Genomic DNA, 19,790 nt, shown 5'->3' on the forward strand with positions numbered 1-19,790 from the left:
TATTTAGGAATAATATCTGATGAGAATATTTACTTTTCTTGTAAGGAGAGTAAGTGTCTTATTTTCATCCTCTTTCCCCCTATCCCAGTTGACTTTGATAAATAATTACATGATTGTAGTTAATTTCTTTTAAATATTTTCTATGATCATAACTGGAAGACTTATGATCCTGAATTTGTTTTATAGATGCTAGAGTTCAATTTAAATATATCTGTATTTCTGTCTTCTGATATGGATTGAAAGGTTACTGTTTTTCCGTACAAATGAAACTTATCTTCTATAAGAACATATCATTTAAAAATAAAGTAATTCAGATGACTAATAAGCATGAAGAAATTTATACTTACTAGTATTCATAAAGATATAAATTTAAATTACATATTGCTTTCTCTCTCTTTACCTTTTTTGCTTATTAAAATTAGGAAAGTTTTATGAGCACTCTAGCCTATAAAATTATTTTGGCAATTATTTTGACAATATACATTAAAACCTTAAAATAAGATTATACTAAGTGAAATAAGTCAGAGAAATAAATATCATATGATATCACTCATATGTGGAATCTAAAATATGTTACAAATGTACTTACTTACAAAGCAGAAACAGACTCACAGACAGAAAACAAATTTATGATTACCAAAGGGAAAGTGGGTTGGGGAGGGATAAATTAGGAGTTTGGGGTTAGCAGGCTCAGTGCTAAAGAATCTGCCTGCTGGTACAGGAGACACAAGAGAGGCAAGTTTGACCCTTGTGTCTGGAAGATGCCCAGGACGAGGAAATGGCAACCCACTCCAGTATTCCTGCCTGGAAAATTCCATGGACAGAGGAGTCTGGCAGGCTACAGTCCATGAGGCTGCAAAAGAGTTGGACACAACTTAGCAACTAAACAACAACAACAGATACAAATACTATATATAAAATAAATAAACAAGAAGGTCTTGTTGTATAGCATAGGGAACTATATTCAATATCCTATAAAGAACCATAATGGAAAAGAATATGAAAAAGAATATATATATATAACTGAATCACTTTGCTGTACATCAGAAACTAACACAACATTGTAAATCAACTGTACCTCAATAAACAATTTTTTTAAAGGAAAACTTTCAAATATTTACAGGTTTTAACATAGTGTTTCTACTTGGATCACTTCATGGAGATAATCTAAGATACAAACAAATTATATATAAAGTATTCCTGGCAGTTTTGTTCATAGGCTGAAAGCTGGAAACTATCTAAATGTTTGCCATAGGAGAATGATTGAGAAAACTCATGGTATACCATTTTTATTAGTTTCTTATGATTGGTGTGTTACAAACTAGGTAGCTTAGAACAACAAATATTTCTCTCTCACAGTTTTGGAGGAAGTCTGAAGTCAGAGTGCCAGCAATGTTGGTTGTTTCTCTGAAGGAGAGTCTGTTGCATCTCTAACATGCCTCTCTCCTAGCTTGTAGTGATGACCAGCAATCCCTGTCATTCCTGGGCTTCACTCTAATCATTGGCTTTCATTTTCACCTAGCTACGTGACTTACATCTCCGTGTGTCTCTGTGTGTTCACATGGCTATCTTCTTACAAGGATGCCTGCTATATTGGATTAGAGGTCCACCTATCCCGTGTAACCTTATCTTAACTTCACAAATTGCATTTTCAATGACCCTATTTCCAAATAAGGCCACATTCTAAGTTACTGAAGGTTAGGACTTCAACATAACTTTTAGCAGGGGGACACAATTCAAACCATAACACCATGTGATAGAATATTAGGCAGCTGTGAAAAAATAATGCTTAGGAAGAGTTTTTAAGGACATGGGAAAATGTTCTTAATAAGTGAAAAGGCAGTAACCAAAATTTATGTGTTATATTAGGATCTTACTTTATGAAAATATGCATTGTAGAAAGTCTAGATGGAGATAAATCTTAACTCTAATTTTAATCCTGATACTCACAGATGAATATTTCCCAAATTAAACTTTTTGATTTTCAAATGAAACTAAGCCAACTTGGGAAAAGTTAGGGGGGAATGTTTTCATATTAAAACTTGCATGGAATATTTTAAAATTTATTATTTATCAAGTTGTTTAGGAGTCCTCTATTATGACAATGTAAACCAGCACACTTATTTCATTTATAAGCTCATTGCATATGAATTTAAAAATTAAACATTTTTTGTAGACTTTTGGATCTCAGCCATTCTGACTGGCATGAAATGGTACCTCATTGTGGTTTTGATTTGCATTTCTCTGATAATGAGTGATGTTGAGCATCTTTTCATGTGTTTGTTAGCCATCTGTATGTCTTCTTTGGAGAAATGTCTACTTAGTTCTTAGGCCCATTTTTTGATTGAGTCATTTATTTTTCTGGTGTTGAGCTGCAGGAGTTGCTTGTATATTTTTGAGATTAGTTGTTTGTCAGTTGCTTCATTTGCTATTATTTTCTCCCATTCTGAAGGCTGTCTTTTCACCTTGCTTATAGTTTCCTTTGTTGTGGAGAAGCTTTAAGTTTAATTAGGTCCCATTTGTTTATTTTTGCCTTTATTTCCAATATTCTGGGAGGTGGGTCTTAGAGGATCCTGCTATGATTTATGTCAGAGAGTGTTTTGCCTATGTTCTTCTCTAGGAGTTTTATAGTTTCTGGTCTTACGTTTAGATCTTTAATCCATTTTGAGTTTATTTTTGTGTATGGTGTTAGAAAGTATTCTAGTTTCATTCTTTTACAAGTGGTTGACCAGTTTTCCCAGCACCACTTAGATTGTCTTTAATCCATTGTATATTCTTGCCTCCTTTGTCAAAGATAAGGTGTCCATAGGTGCATGGATTTATCTCTGGGCTTTCTATTTTGTTCCATTGATCTATATTTCTGTCTTTGTGCCAGTACCATACTGTCTTGATGACTGTGGCTTTGTAGTAGAGCCTGAAGTCAGGCAGGTTGATTCCTCTAGTTCCATTCTTCTTTCTCAAGATTGCTTTGGTTATTCAAGGTTTTTTGTGGAGATTCCTTAAAAAACTGGAAATAGAACTGCCTTATGACCCAGCAGTCCCACTGCTGGCCATACACACCGAGGAAACCAGAATTGAAAGAGACACATGTACCTGAATGTTCATTGCAGCACTGTTTATAATAGCCAGGACATGGAAACAACCTAGATGTCCATCAGCAGATGAATGGATAAGAAAGCTGTGGAACATATACACAATGGAGTATTACTCAGCCATTAAAAAGAATGCATTTGAATCAGTCCTAATGAGGTGGATGAAACTGGAGCTGATTATACAGAGTGAAGTAAGCCAGAAAGAAAAACACCAATACAGTATACTAACGCATATATATGGGATTTAGAAAGATGGTAACAATAACCCTGTATGCAAGACAGCAAAAGAGACACAGATGTATAGAACAGTCTTTTGGACTCTGTGGGAGAGGGAGAGGGTGGGATGATTTGGGAGAATGGCATTGAAACATGTATAATATCATATATGAAACGAATCGCCAGTCCAGGTTCAATGCATGATACTGGATGCTTGGGACTGGTGCACTGGGATGACCCAGAGGGATGGTACAGGGAGGGAGGAGGAAGGAGGGTTCAGGATGGGGAACACATATATACCTGTGGCGGATTCATGTTGATATATGGCAAAACCAATACAATATTGTAAAGTAATTTACCTCCAATTAAATTTATATTAAAAAAAAGAATTTCAAAAAGATTAAACATTTTATGTATACTGTGTTCTTTATGTGATCTATGGTTTGAGACTGAAAGAAAAAGATAGCTCAGGTAGTTGGGAGACTCTCAGAAACACAATTCTGTACACAGATATAAGTGATTGTAATAAAAGTGAACACTTGGGCACAGTATCTAAAACATTGATGTTAGTTGCTCAGATATCTAAAGGCAAAAAAAATTTCCCTTCAAAAAGATGCACTAAAGATGGAAAGAAGGACGTTTACAAACAAAAAACAGTCTAATGTCAAGAAGATGTTAGTTCACAGTAAGCCAAGGTTTTAAAAAAATAAAAAGAACATCTGAAAATGGTCTGCACATGGAAAACACTTGCTGCCTGGAGTGGAAGATAGAGAAGATAGAACTTGAAACTCGTATTTTGCTTTGTCTTCTCTGTCAAGGAGATCAATTTTCCTTTTGGAGAGTAAAGATAAATTAACCCCCAGATTAGATAGGAAAAGCAAAAGACAGACTAAGTCCTTTAAAGAAGTAATTCAAGTCTCTAAATGTGAACAAGTTAGATTTTGCATACAGAGAGAGCTTGCATGAGAGTCTTGAAGTACTCTCATTAACTGTTGAAGAACTGTGGTAAACAGTAGGAATGATGCTCCAGAGCCAAAGATGGAAAACAACCTCATTTTTGAAAAGGGAAAAAGCTGTATTCTGGTGAACTTGGTATTAATACTGACTAAATTCCTAAGTAATTAGAAGGATTTGTGAAACTAAGGCAAATAGTATCTAGAATAAATTTAGGAAAAACAAGTCATGGTCATTCTCATTTTCATTTAAAAATATTTATTTGTTATTATAAAAATACTAAATTTGCCTTTCCTAGATTATAAAATGTTATTTTTACTTATATTGTGTTGGCATATGACCCTTTTTAAAATATGCTATTTACATTTTTTATATTTTTTTTATTTTTATTTTAGAATATTGAATTTATGGAAACGTTTGTATTTTCTATTAAACTCCAAAGTCTACAAACTGTGAGACTTGTATTTAAGATTCAAACCCAAACTCCCAGGAAGAAAACCATTGGAGAATGCTCACTGTCACTCAGAACTCTTAGCACACAGGAAATGGATTACTCTCTGGACATATCACCACCTTCAAAAATTTCTGTAAGTGATATAATATGCAATGTCAAAGTATTTCACATTTTTAGAATTATTTACTGGATGATTTTTTTTTTGGAGTATAATTTGAGCATGAGAATATACTGGAGGATTACGAAGGCTCTCAAGCAATAACAACATAAATGTAATGTAAAAAAGTAATAATTATGTCATTATTTAACTTTTTTGAAATTGATAAAATGTTAACAGAGCTGCTTTTCTTTCTCCATTGAAAAGTAACAGTAGGCGTACCTTCTCCTAATACCTGTTTTATTAATGTTTCATACTTCAAAATAATGGGCTTTCCCAGTGGCTCAGTGGTAAAGAATCCACGTGCAATGCAGGAGACACTGGTTTGTTTGATCCCTGGGTCAGGAAGATCTACTGGAGGAGGGCATGGCAACCCACCAGTATTCTTGTATGGAGAATCCTGTGGACAGAGGAGCCTGGCAGGCTGAGGTCCACGGGGTTGCATAGTTGGACACGACTGAAGTGACCAAGCACAGCAGGGCACTTCAACATAATAACCCTAAAAGTGAATAATTTTTAAAAATTATTATTTTTTATTTTTTTTAAGTAGCTGATAACATAGGAAAAGCAAGAAAGAATTATAAACTCCAAACTCAATGGAAAATTGCCTTGAAATGGGTTAGGAAAGTTTTAGTCATGAGTAGTTACTGTATCTATCCATAAATTGGTAGAATGGAGGATCTTCCAGCTGTATGTTTTTGTGAAGGACATGATTGTTTATAGTGCTGATTGATTTTTGAGGCCCAATAGTTGCTTCTTTCAGTTAACCAGCTGAACACTCTTTAAGTTGTCTGCTGCTAAGTCGCTTCTGTCGTGTCCGACTCTTGTGCAACCCCAGAGACGGAGACCACCAGGCTCCCCCATCCCTGGGATTCTCCAGGCAAGAACACTGGAGTGGGTTGCCATTTCCTTCTCCAGTGCGTGAAAGTGAAGTTGCTCAGTCGTGTCCGACTCTTCGCGATCCCATGGACTGCAGCCCACCAGGCTCCTCCATCCATGGGATTTTCCAGGCAAGAGTACTGGAGTGGGGTGCCATTGCCTTCTCCGTTAAGTTGTCTAGAAATTCCTAATGATTTAATTATGTAGCTTCTGTGTTAGGATAACATATATAGAAATCAGTCATAATCCTTTTTAAGGTCAAACTTTCATGTAATAAGTTTACTTAGGAGTTATATTTTACCTGTTTTCAAAAATATTTAAGGTGACTTGAATGGTTCTTAAGCTGGTTACACATTAGAATCACATGGGAAGCTATTAAACATGCCTACACTTAAACTGTTAAATCAGAATTTAGGGAGGAGTGAGCCAGAGGCATTTGTAATTTTCAAGTTACTCAGGTGATTTTCATGTGTAGCTTTGCTTAAGAACCACTGAAGTGAAGTGAAATTAGGGATTAAAAGTAAAGAACGAAAGATTACTATAATCAAGAAGAGTTGAAAAACTTGTTATTTCTGATCTTTTATTTTCTGTTTTCATACCAAATCTGTTTTCTTTATAGCATTTACTATAACTTAGGCTTCCCTGATAACTCAGTAAAGAATCCACCTGCAAGGCAGGACACCTGGTTTGATTCCTGGGTTAGGAAGTTCCCTTGGAGAAGGGATAGGCTACCTACTCCAGTATTCTGGCCTGGAGAATTCCGTGGACCGTATAGTCCATGGGGTTGCAAAGAGTCGGACACGACTGAGCAACTTTCACTTCACTTTCAAAATTATTTAAGTCACTATTTTAAAAAGAAAATAAGACCTGAGCTTCCTTTTTTTTTCTTCATGTTTTACTATACCCTTAGTAAGGGCCTGTCATATTCTTGGCATTGAACATTTGTATGTAGGTTGATAGGAAAGAATAAATCATGAATGAAAGGTTGCTAAATTAGATTACTGTTTTCTGTTGAAGTATAGCAAATTTGTTTTGTAACTGTGACAGGAGTTTATCACTTAACTAGATTAGTAGACAATAATTTGCAACCATATTTTACAGAAGGCACATATTACTATTTAAATGGATAATCGATAGATTAAACCCTTAAAGGCTGGTAGAGTATATCAGAAGATAACTCAGCAAATGTATTTTCTGGGGAATTGAGACATTATAATCTGAATCTGCCTTGGAGAATCAGAATGAATGATTATAGCACAGTTTCTACAGTTATATTTTACATATCAGAGATCTTTTATAAACATTTCATATGCCATGTGCATACAAACAGTTGAGTTGTTTCAAATCCTGAAAGATGATGCTGTGAAAGTGCTGCACTAATATGCCAGCAAATTTGGAAAACTCAACAGCGGCCACAGGACTGGAAAAGGTCAGTTTTCATTCTAATTCCAGAGAAAGGCAATGCAAAAAAATGATCAAACTACTGCACAATTGCACTCATCTCACATACTAGTAAAGTAATGCTCAAAATTCTCCAAGCCAGGCTTAAGCAATACGTGAACCGTGAACTCCCTGACGTTCAAGCTGGTTTTAGAAAAGGCAGAGGAACCAGAGATCAAATTGCCAACATCCGCTGGATCATGGAAAAAGAAAGAGAGTTCCAGAAAAACATCTATTTCTGCTTTATTGACTATGCCAAAGCCTTTGACTGTGTGGATCACAGTCAACTGTGGAAAATTCTGAAAGAGATGGGAATACCAGACCACCTGACCTGCCTCTTGAGAAATCTGTATGCAGGTCAGGAAGCAACAGTTAGAACTAGACATGGAACAACAGACTGGTTCCAAATAGGAAAAGGAGTACGTTTAGGCTGTATATTGTCACCCTGCTTGTTTAACTTCTACGCAGAGTACATCATGAGAAACGCTGGACTGGAAGAAACACAAGCTGGAATCAAGATTGCCGGGAGAAATATCAATAACCTCAGATATGCAGATGACACCACCCTTATGGCAGAAAGTGACGAGGAACTAAAAACCCTCTTGATGAAAGTGAAAGAGGAGAGTGAAAAAGTTGGCTTAAAGCTCAACATTCAGAAAACGAAGATTATGGCATCTGGTTCCATCACTTCATGGGAAATAGATGGGGAAACAGTGGAAACAGTGTCAGACTTTATTTTTTTGGGCTCCGAAATTACTGCAGATGGTGACTGCAGCCATGAAATTAAAAGACGCTTACTCCTTGGAAGAAAAGTTATGACCAACCTAGATAGTATATTCAAAAGCAGAGACATTACTTTGCCAACTAAGATCCATCTAGTCAAGGCTATGGTTTTTCCTGTGGTCATGTATGGATGTAAGAGTTGGAGTGTGAAGAAGGCTGAGTGCCAAAGAATTGATGCTTTTGAACTGTGGTGTTGGAGAAGACGCTTGAGAGTCCAAGGGAGATCCAACCAGTCCATTCTGAAGGAGATCAACCCTGGGATTTCTTTGGAAGGAATGATGCTAAAGATGAAACTCCAGTACTTTGGCCACCTCATGAGAAGAGTTGACTCATTGGAAAAGACCCTGATGCTGGGAGGGATTGGGGGCAGGAGGAGAAGGGGACGACCCAGGATGAGATGGCTGGATGGCATCATGGACTCGATGGACATGAGTCTGAGTGAACTCCGGAAGTTGGTGATGAACAGGGAGGCCTGGCATGCTGCGATTCATGGGGTTGCAAAGAGTTGGACACGACTGAGTGACTGAACTGAACTGATGTCATGCTGGGGATGCAAAGATAGATGGCTTGAAGAAAGGGCTTTTGGGTTATCTTGGATCAGTTAATTTATATTACTATTCATATTATTGATTAAAAGCAAGAATAATAGGTTTTGTTTCATGTGTTGAAGAGGAAAATTGATATTCTAATTGTGACATTGAAAGAGACACACTTAACCTATCCGTCCTTCACAGAGACTTCCTGAACAGCAGAACTTCCATATAGAGCTATTAATTTCTTCACCACGGAGCTTTTGACCTTAACAGATAGTTGACAACTCAAATTTCTGTGTTGAATAGTGTGCAAGAGACAAGGTTTCCCTGAAGAATTATTTAATATCTGACATTTGAAGAAACTTCGCATACTACTAACTTGGTCCTAAGTGATTTAATGCTCACAACGAACTTAATGAGCTTGCTGCTCTTGTTACCCCTATTGTGGAGACCAAAACCTTGAAGCATTTGCCTGAGTTTATATAGACTTTTGTTGGGGAATAAGGATTTGAACGGAGGCATTCTGATTCCAGAGCCAGCTCTCTTAATTTTACCACATTGATGAGAAAAAAAATCAATAAACAGTCTGTGGTAGAAACGAGTGTTATTTGAGCCAAACTGAGGACTATAGCCTGGAAGACAGCCTCTCAGATAACTGAGGAATTGCTCAGGAGAAGCATGGTTTTTAGCACTGTTTTAACATCTTATCAGAATACAGAACGTCAAACAAGTCAGGGATACATTCCTTCAGGGTTTGGAAAAAAAAAAAAAAAAGAGCATATGCATAGTAAGTCAGTATGGCCTTGGCTCCTGGGAAGGGAGTCTTATCATTGAAGGAGGACCAGCAGTGGTGTCCCAGGAAAGGAGGCATTTAATCTTTATTTTTAACATGGCTATTCTTTACTTGTGATCAGTGCACCCTTTGCTTTAATAATTAAAGCAGATATACAATGTATACTTGATAGGCCACAAATGGGCTATTTTAATCAGTATAAAAGTCAAGTTAATTCATATATAAACTAGAATGACTTCCCTATATACCTCAATATGTGAAAATATCTTTCATCAACACTGTATTGTCCCCCTAAGAAGATATTCTCAAAAGTCACCAGATAAGGGATTTCTCTAATTATGCTGAACTTTTCACTTTCAACAGTCATTCCAGGAAGGACAAAAAAGATTTTCTTTTCTTTTAAAAAATGATACATTATTCAGGAATGGAGATCATTAAAAGTGCTTTTAATATATAGTTACTAATTGATTAGAATTTTAAGTTTTGGGTTATTGTGAGGTTTAAAACCACTTTGAATAGCTTTTCATGATCTGAATTAATATCTTGGAGTATAAATTGAATTTGTGAAATAACCTTGGTAAGTAAGAAATGGTAAACCCACTGCTGAATGCTGCTCTGTTTTGTGAGAATGAACTCTACCAGTGTGTAACTCTAAGAGAAGTTTTGCCATCTTTCAGTATTTTCATCTGTTATTATCAAGGGTACAAAACCATAATGAAAAAAGAGAATGAAAAAATGTTATCCTGGTTTCCTTTGTGTTTTGTTAGCAATAAATAACTTTTAAATGGATGGCAGCATTTGTTCTTTTAATCAGCAAAGGTATTTTATTTATGACTACTGAATTAGTCCACCTAAAGAGATTAATCCATTCTTATTAAAAGCAGAAGCAATTTGCTTTTACTTATTAGAATTCAGCAATTATTGCCAAATAGACAACTTTTATCATCATTTTAGATTTTTCAAGAAGGAGTGACCTCAACAGTTGACTTTAAACTTTTAAGTGATTCACTTTGTATCTTCTGATTTCTTAAGGCATGAGCAATTTTGGCCATTTTGACCATTACAGAATACCATGTTTAGAAACTATCCAAGATTCAGTCAATAGCATGTACATAAAAAGGTTCTTTTTTTTCTGATCCATGTGTCAGTTACTGGGGAATACTGGGTAATTATCAAATATAAACCGCTTGATGAAGTATTGGTCAGCTGTTCTGTAATTTTGTTGGAATCAACACTAGCCAAGACTTTTGTGTTTATCTATGCTGACCCTAGTGACATCTGTTAACATTATGTTCTTTCTTTAATCTTATATTTACTCTTTTAAACATGTGAACAGTAATGTTTTTGTGTTGGCTGACTTTATGTTTCTTCTATTTTTTACTCCAAGCACCCTGGAATCCATGTAAATAAGTTCACTTGTGTAAGGCAGATTATGCATTTTCTTCTGCTCTTAGTCAGCAATACTGAAGAGCACATTTTAGCTTCTCCCTCTTTCTAAATTTCCTTCATATTATTGTGTGCCTCAGATTTTATTTGACCTTTTCCTTATTATTTACTGGCTCATCACTTTCACTAGCTTCCTTCTTGCCAATTTTCATCATCAGCTTACTTCCATTTAGTATAGTAATTCAACTTTTAATCAACAAATCTATTCATTGTAGTAATCCTTTGTCTTCTGATTTTGGTAGCACTACCTCTGATTTCTACAACTGAAAAAACTAATGCGTTTCATATATAACATTTTTATCATATTTCATATATTCATATATCATATTTCAGTCATTTGAAAAGATTTATTCCAATGACTACGTTTAAGTCTTTTGAAAATGTGCTCTTGTGTTTATTTCTCTGATATTTTCTCTACTTAAACTACTTAGGAATTTATTTTTTTTTTAATTTGCATGTCTTTGGTCTCCCTGATTTTGAAGGTTCAGTATATATGTGAAATTTACATTATCAGAATTTATGAAAGTCAGTAAGTACTTCATATTGACAGACTCCATGACATTTAGCATTCTCTTAACACTTCCCTGGTGGCTCAGAGGTTAAAGCGTCTGCCTGGAATGCAGGAGACCCAGGTTCGATCTCTGGGTCAGGAAGATCCGCTGGAGAAGGAAATAGCAACCCACTCCAGTACTCTTGCCTGGAGAATCCCATGGAGGGAGGAGCTTGGTAGGCTACAGTCCATGGGGTCACAAAGAGTTGGACACGACTGAGTGACTTCACTTTCACTTTCACTTTAACACTTAGCTTTGTATGACAGTAAAAAGCATGTGTGCATGCTGAGTCATTTCAGTCATATCTAACTCTTTGGGATCTTATGGACTGTAGCCTGCCAGGCTCCTCTATCCAAGGGATTCTCCAGGCAAGAATACTGGAGTGGGTTGCCATCCCTTCCTCCAGGGGATCTTCCAACCTAGGGATTGAACTAGACTGACAGGCAAATTCTTTACCACTAGCACCACCTGGAAATGTCTAGGCTTAGCTCACCTGGAAATGTCTAGGCTTAGCTCTTTGTTTTTGAATTTTGAAATATCCCCAAACTTTATTCTTAATTACCAAATAACACTTTTTTAATATGCAGGTTTGCCATGCAGAACTTGAACTAGGGACTTGTTTTCAAGCAGTGAATAGCAGAATTCAGTTACAAATTCTTGAGGCACAGTACCTTCCAAGTTCATCAACACCCCTAACTTTGAGTAAGTATGTCAAAGTGGCTTAAAGTGAAATCTTCAGAAAATGTTTATAACAGATAGATTTTTTCTACATTTCTTACAGTGAAGATTATAATTTAGTTATTTTTATTATTTAACTTATATACTTACCTTTCAACTTAAAGTTACTTTATTGAATTTCAAATTTTAGCCATTGTGTTAACCCACTCCTCTCTTGATTCTTATCCAATTGTAACCTTCTTGCATTTGATGCTATTCTTTATTTATCTCATTAGTTAATATAGGTTGAGTGTCCAGAGGACTGTCAGATATGTTTCACCAGCCTAGATGGTGTATCCTCTCTCTAGGTCTATGCCCTTTTTTGGATACTCTGCTAACTCAAAACTTAAATTTAAAAAACTAACTCACACCTTGAAAATCTTGAAAAAACACAAACCTTAAAACACTTTCTCACCTTGTGCCTTTGAGTATATTCAGAGTTTCTGATATTTTGATTGTCTAGCCCTGGTTCACATGGCTGCTCTTAGAGTGGGAGGTTTGAGGTCATTCCTACCTAAAGGGATAAGAGTGGGGGTAAAAGTGTTCCTTATTCCTACTAGAAGAAAAGACAATATCTGGAGGTAGGCAGAAGCAATGATGTCCACTGTAACTACAAAGATTGAAAATTAATACAACTGAGCACAATTCAAGAAACTAGGAAAACAACAGCAAACACAGAGGAAGGTAGAAATAGAAATTAAAGCTAAAGTTGGAGTCGATAAAAATGGAGACAACAAAAACCCCACAAAATTAATAAAACCAAAAGATTGTTCTTTTGGAAAGAATATTAGAATAGACAAACCTATAGAAGGCTGCATCAAGCAAAAAATAAAAGAAAACATGAACAAGGAAGAGGATATAATTTTAAATTCATAAGAGATTCAAAAATAAGATAACACTATTTATAATGATACCAGTTCATTTGAATAGCTATATAAAATAAATTATTTTCTAAGAAAAAGAATGTTGGCATTCACTCCAGAAGAGGGAAGAATCTGAATAGAGCAATACTGTAAGCATGTAAAAGCAGTTAAAGAACTGCCTCTAACAAAAGCAGAGACCGAGATGATTTTACTGGCAGATTCTACTAAACTTTCAAGGAACATATAATTCCTCTTCTATATGAGCTGTTCCACAGCATGAAAAAAAGATGGAAAAAGATGGTTTATGAGGTTAGCATATTCTGATATAAAAACAGAAAGGATAGCATACACAAAAAGTAACTATAGACTACCATTATTTATGTAGGTAAATGGAAAAATCATAAAAAAAACAAATATAATAACAAAATATCTCTTTTAACTTGGCATTAAAAGAATAAGTTAAATTACCAGGACTGTATAAGGTTAAGTCTAGGAAACAAGGAAAAAACAGTGCAGTTTATTACATTAACATGTGCCTTCCTTTAATCAAAACAGCTAATGGTAATCGGGATTATCAGTGATCTCCATTTTATAAATATTGGTCAGCCTCAGTTCTCACTTTGTGGCTGCCTCCTTTCTGGAAACTCTTTACTTTCTTGTTGTCTGGCAGCCCCATCTCTATACCATCACTTCTCAAATTAGTCAGACTGCACTTTCTGCTTGAGCTGTAAGCACTGTATGTCAGATTGGGGGGGCAGGCATAGGTGAACGCTGTATAAACCCGAATTTTACTTAGTGTGCTTCCCATCTTTTAAGAGGTGACACCCCTCTAGTTTCTTTCTGTTTCTGGTCTGAACAATTGTTTTTAATATTTTCCCCAGTTTATAATCATCACCTATGAGAGGTTAGTTTGTATAAGCTATTTTACCATTACTGGAAGCTCTACATCTCAAATTTACTTTAGGAATAGATTTTCTCTAGTGGGCAAGTGTTTAGCTTCTGAAGTCTCAAACAAATAATTTTACTTATATAAATTGGTGAAATAATTCCTTTAGCTTTCCAAGGAGTTGGCACTTCTCTTTTGTATAATCCTTTTCAGTGTGTACTCCTTTACTTCTGATTGTTATTTATGCCTACAATTCCAGTCTTTAATGGCAGTAGAGGAAGATTAGATTCATTTAGGTGACAATAGTTATTTGTAAATTACAATAGTAATTGTAAAGTTTATTAGAGAAGTTTTCTCTTATGGCAGTAACTCATCAGATCTTTAAAAGTACTTATTGTTATTTTATGACAAATATAATATACGGATTATATCTCTGCATGACATTTAAAATTTTATTTATCAAAATTTCTTATTCTTTAGGTTTTTTTGTGAAAGTGGCAATGTTTAGTTCGGGAGAGTTGATTTATAAGAAGAAGACACGCTTACTGAAGGCCTCCAATGGACGAGTAAAGTGGGGAGAGACTATGATCTTTCCACTTATACAGAGTGAAAAAGAAATTATTTTTCTCATTAAGCTTTATAGTCGAAGCTCTGTTGGAAGAAGACACTTCGTGGGACAGGTTAGTAGGCAGTTTTATCTCATATTCTTTCCTTGCACTTTTGTAGCATTTAAACAGTTGGTTAACAAAGGGAATACAGGTTAAAACTGAGGCTGAACAGAGTGAAATCAAAAGTTAAATTCAATGCAAAACTCAAAAAAATTTTACTGTAAAAAAATTTGCAGGAAAAAAAATTCACTGCAAAAATCAAATATTGTCAGACTTTTGGCTTTAATACAAAAATAGTTTTAATTTCTGAGCAACCAGGATTTTTAAAATGAGTTTTTTTTCCCTAAGTTTTTCAGTACTTTCCTTGTGAAAGAAGAAACTCCTAAGTATTTGAATCAGATTTCTTAAGGCTTGCTTTATTGTGTCATGTTCATTTTAATGTTTGTATGCTATTAGCTCCATTGTGGTAAATCTGAATTCCTAGAAAAGATGGATCTTAACAGTGGTTGTGATATTAGTCAATATTGTTATCTGGATTAACCTATTTTAAAATTCTTAGCAATTTTTATAAGACTGCGTAACACTTACTTGCCAATCCTATGGAACTTGTTTCCTTTTGTAATTCTTTTTTTCTCTTATTGGGTACATTGTATTAGCTGTATATTATTTTTTTATCTTAATTACAATTGTTTGACTCACATTTAAATTCCAAAATCTATTTTTAGTTTTAAAAGCTTCTGTTTGACAACAAGATGTTATTAGCACTTTACATCAATCTTCAAATTATATGTGAATTTTCAAAGATTGATATTAACTGACTTCGTTTATTCTACCTAAAATGTTTGTGAAAAATATTACATTTTTGTTGTTCTTCATTTATTCTTATTTGGAAAAGAGTTTGAACTCAAGATAACTAGCATACTTTTCAAAGTCATGGGGCCTGTAAAGTTTTTCTGTATCGTTAAGTCTCAACTACCATGTATGAAACGAATAGGAGATTTACCTGACAAATAATTTTCAGAATAATGTTTTTGGTGATTCCGCTTCCTCAGTTGAGATTGTAGTTAAGAATAACTCTGGAAAGGTTCCTGTTTGTTATCTGTTCCCTCTGGCTCCTCTGGGAGCCTCAGGGAGCCACCCTGGTCAGGGAGCCACATGTGGAAACAAGATCTTCCACTCATCTATTTAGCGAAAGCATTTCCCTGTTATGTTTTATATATTGGGATTCTTTATATGATTTTATTTGAAGGAAAGTTCTTCAGACCAAGAAATTAAAAGAGAAAAGTTTGAAAAACAAACCTTTTGAAGTGACCTGCTTCAATTTATTTATTTAAAAGAATTAGAAACCGAGTTTCAAATAAGTTAACTCCAAAGTAACATCATTTGTTAGTGCTGTAGTTGAGTTGAGAATTCAAGTTCTCCATGATACATAACATATAATGTGATAACTTATATTTGCATAATGCTTTACAGTTTTCCCAAGTTCACTCACATATGTTATCTAAAGTTATATTAGTGATAGTATGGATCAAGAATGATTTCATTTAGATTAGATTTATTAGATTTCGATTAAAATTACAGTTTTCTTTAATATAAAGGTGCTTAAAATACACATTCCTTACCAGTCAATTTGCAGCTTCCCAGGTGGCGCTAGTGGTGAAGAAACTGCCTGCCAGTGCAGGAGATGTCAGAGATGCAGGTTCAATCTCTGGGTCAGGAAGATACCCTGGAGAAGGGCCTGGCAACCTACTCCAGTGTTCTTGCCTGGAGAATCCCGTGGACAGAAGAGCCTGGTGGGCTACAATCCATAGGGTCACAAAGAGTTGGATACGACTGAAGCGACTTAGCACACACCAATCAATTTAAATTATAATTAGTCTCAATTAGTATTTACAAAAATGTTTTTTAATGGTTGGGATCAGTCTTAAGTTGAGCTTCTAGGTTAATTGCCTAAGAAAGGATACTAAAAACTGTTTCGGAGGAAATGGTTCTGTATATCTCACATTGAATTTTTAAATTGAATCGAGTGATATAAAATAGTCTTCAGTGACTAGGTTAAGTGTTTTAAAATTTAAGTTTCAAAGAGACAAACTTTTGGAAAAATGGAAATATGTTTAGTTGAAAATAGGTAACCCAAACTTCCAATTGTCTTTCATTAGTGAGAGTAATCAGTTGTATGAACTCAGTTACCATTATTGTGTTAAGTTAAATAACTGTACTATTCCTTTACAGATTTGGATAAGTGAAGACAGTAATAACACTGAAGCAGTGAGCCAGTGGAAGGAGACAGTCACACATCCAGAAAAGGTTGTTATTAAGTGGCACAAATTAAATCCATCTTGAAGATGCCGCACATTAATTTGGTGACAAACTTGACATTCTTTTCAAGGACTTATGATTTTAATTTGCTACCAATTTAAAGAGACAAATCAGTACATTTATTTATGGAGGCCATATTATAGTAATATAATGGATCTAATAGAAAATTAAACTTGGTAAAAAATGGGATGAATTATATTAGATACCCAAAGTAAAGGAAATGTTTTAGACAGTAGGGCAACTAAATAAATTATAAAGTCAGTAGGAATATCAGTCATAGATAGTTAACTGCTGTATAATGGTTATGAGTATTTTAAAGCTTTACATAGATATTAAAAATCCAGTATATCAAGTCTCTGTTAGTACAAGTGGACATATAGAAGACTGCCACTGTTTCAGTGCTAGTCATTATTGATTATATCTTAACTCTACTGTTATATAACTCCTTGCTACATATTTTCCCTCAGAAAGCAAAAATGAATTGAACCACTTCAACTCTTATTTGGGGAAAGTCTGTGGCCTATGTTTATTATTATTTACCCATAAGTTGTCACATTGCCACTTGATAAGCTATTCATCTCTAAGAAATCTCAGACATAGAAAACTACATTTTGGCAAGAATAGAATAAATGAAAACACCAGGAGGTTGAAGTTTAATTGGAAATTCAGTGTACACACATTTTTCTGTAAGGTTATCATCTATATAGCCCATCCTAATTAGCAGAATTAATTGAACTTAAATAACAAATTCAATATTTTATGATAATCACTTGTTTTTAGTTTTTTAAATATAAATTACTTGTTCTAAAATCTACAACAGTAGAATATTTTCCTATGTTTTAAAACTGACCATACATGATAACATTATGTAGCAAATACATATTTTCTGTTATAGTTTTCTCCACTACTCACTACAACTCAGTATGTAGGGATAATTTCAGTTTAGTTGGTCAGACAAGCTGTGATCAGAAAAACACAGTCATTTGGAGAAATCAGTAACACCATTCCTGATCTTGGAAAATATGACTTTATTTTTGCTATTGGGTAGTCTAAGTGATTCATCTTCCATTTTTTTCTCTCTTACCTTGTCCCACACATGCCAACAGATAAATAGTGATATTTTAGGTCAGAAGTATACTTTGCTGTAACTTAAGCATGCTCTTTTTTTTTCTGATTCTTGTTCTGTGTATCTCATTCAGTTCAGTTCAGTTCAGTCACTCAGTTGTGTTCAACTCTTTGCAACCCCTTGGACTGCAGCACGCCAGGCTTCCCTGTCCATCACCAACTCCTGGAGTTTACCCAAACTCATGTCCATTGAGTCGGTGATGCCAAGCAACCATCTCATCCTCTGTCGTCCCCTTCTCCTTCTGCCTTTAATCTTTCCCAGCATCAATTAAGATTTCCCAAATAAACACTAATTTGCCTTTTCCTGCGTATCACCTCCTCCAGCTACAAAACATGCATAGTTGACACACCCTTTGCTTCTGCTTCTAGAGTTATGGTATACTGGAGGTGTTGACAGGTACTCTCTGACACTCTGCATTTTGAAATATTTTTTTTTTTAGATTTGTGAAAAATGGCATATTGGTGAGTACTCATGGACTTTCAAGAGACATCACCTTGAGTGGAGGTGTTTTGAGTCTTTGAGACAGATGGCAGTCATTTAAAACAATTTTAAAAAATAGACTTTATTTTTTAGAGCAGTTTTAAATTCACAGCAAAATTGAGAGGAAGGTACAGAGAGTTCTCATATACCCTCTACCCCTACATTTACACAGCTTTCCTTGCTATCAACACCTTGTACTATAGTGGTATATTTGTTAAAATCACTGAACCTTCATTGACATATCATCACCCAAAGTCCATAGTTTATATTAGGATTCACTCTTTATGTTGTACATTCTATGAGTTTGACAAATACACAAATGACATGTATCCACCACTCTAATTTCACACAGAGTAGTGTCACTGCCCTAAAAATTCTCTGCAAATACAACCATTTGAATAGTTAAGAAAGAAGTAAATATATCATTGTCTTTTAGATAAGTAACAGACTTTATTGTTTTAAAAAAATCTAGAATTTTATTTTAGCAATTTTTTTGTATTCTAGTAATGCTTTCAATTCCTAAATTTATTACAAGTAGTCATGTATTTAGTGAAACTTCTAATTATTTTATTTAATTTTCAATATTTTAAATATGTGTGTAGTGTATAATTTAAAGGAAGGATATAACTTCTTAGTTTCTTGTGTGTCTTAGAATCCTAGGTAAATTTAAAAATTAAAAGAAAATCTTTTTATTTTAAGGACTTCAGTTAGAGAAGTGTTTGACACAATTAAGATCCCAAATATTTTAATTAGTATTTACTTAAGCCTTTTTCAAATAAAGTAGTACTGAATAGGAGATGTTCTTACTGTTTCTTTGAAGCTTTACCTGGAAATATAAAAAAGAAACACACTGTTGTATTAATAGCTACTCATGAGAAAAAAACATTAGAAACTGGTAATAAAAAAATACTATGCAAAAAATCACTTCTCTTTGTACTTGGCATTTTTTTACCTTTACCCACTTATAAATGAGAGGGAACTAAAATGATGCTGGGCAACCAGAGAAAAGCAGGGAGGGTTCACATTGATATCTAACAGCTTGCACAGTGCTAATCTCTAACAGTGTATTTATTTATTAAGTTTTCAGATTAATACAATTAAATAGCTACAGCCTGTATCAAAATATAACTTCATTGTTTGGCTTTTGTTTGGTTTTCTATGATTATTTTTTAGCAGAACTAGAGAACTTACCACTGAAGTATATCAGTTCAGAGGGAACCAGTGGGATTTTAAATGTAAGTTATGTAGTCATGGTCTGAAAATAACCTAAATTGATCTTTTGTTTGAATACAGTTATGTGAATTTCTCTGATACTAATGTACAAAAACTATATTTCCCAACAAAAATTTCCACTGTTTGTTTAATCAAATAATGGTTTGTTTATGAAGGATTTCAGAAATTTACAATAAATACCAACTTTTTATATTATGGCAGTGATGGATATTTCAAAAATATATATTTACTTTTGGTATTTAGTAGGTTGTATTGGGGGA

General features: G+C 34.5%; 1 protein-coding gene across 2 annotated transcripts in view; it reads left to right on the plus strand.

The window, feature by feature from the left end:
• Positions 1-19,221, plus strand: part of TC2N (tandem C2 domains, nuclear) — a 49,738-nt gene extending 30,517 nt beyond the window's left edge. The window contains exons 9-12 of one of the 2 annotated variants that reach the window (XM_040256632.1): positions 4,658-4,849; positions 11,886-12,000; positions 14,245-14,444; positions 16,605-19,212. In XM_040256632.1, the coding sequence (XP_040112566.1) occupies positions 4,658-4,849; positions 11,886-12,000; positions 14,245-14,444; positions 16,605-16,715 (618 nt within the window). In that variant the 3' untranslated portion in view covers positions 16,716-19,212. Of the gene's footprint in view, positions 1-4,657; positions 4,850-11,885; positions 12,001-14,244; positions 14,445-16,604 lie in introns of both variants that reach the window. The other variant, XM_040256631.1, reaches the window with a different exon arrangement.
• The last annotated feature ends 569 nt before the right edge of the window (positions 19,222-19,790 follow it).

This window comes from Oryx dammah, unplaced genomic scaffold, assembly GCF_014754425.2.
Source record: "Oryx dammah isolate SB20612 unplaced genomic scaffold, SCBI_Odam_1.1 HiC_scaffold_16, whole genome shotgun sequence".
NCBI lineage: Eukaryota > Metazoa > Chordata > Mammalia > Artiodactyla > Bovidae > Oryx > Oryx dammah.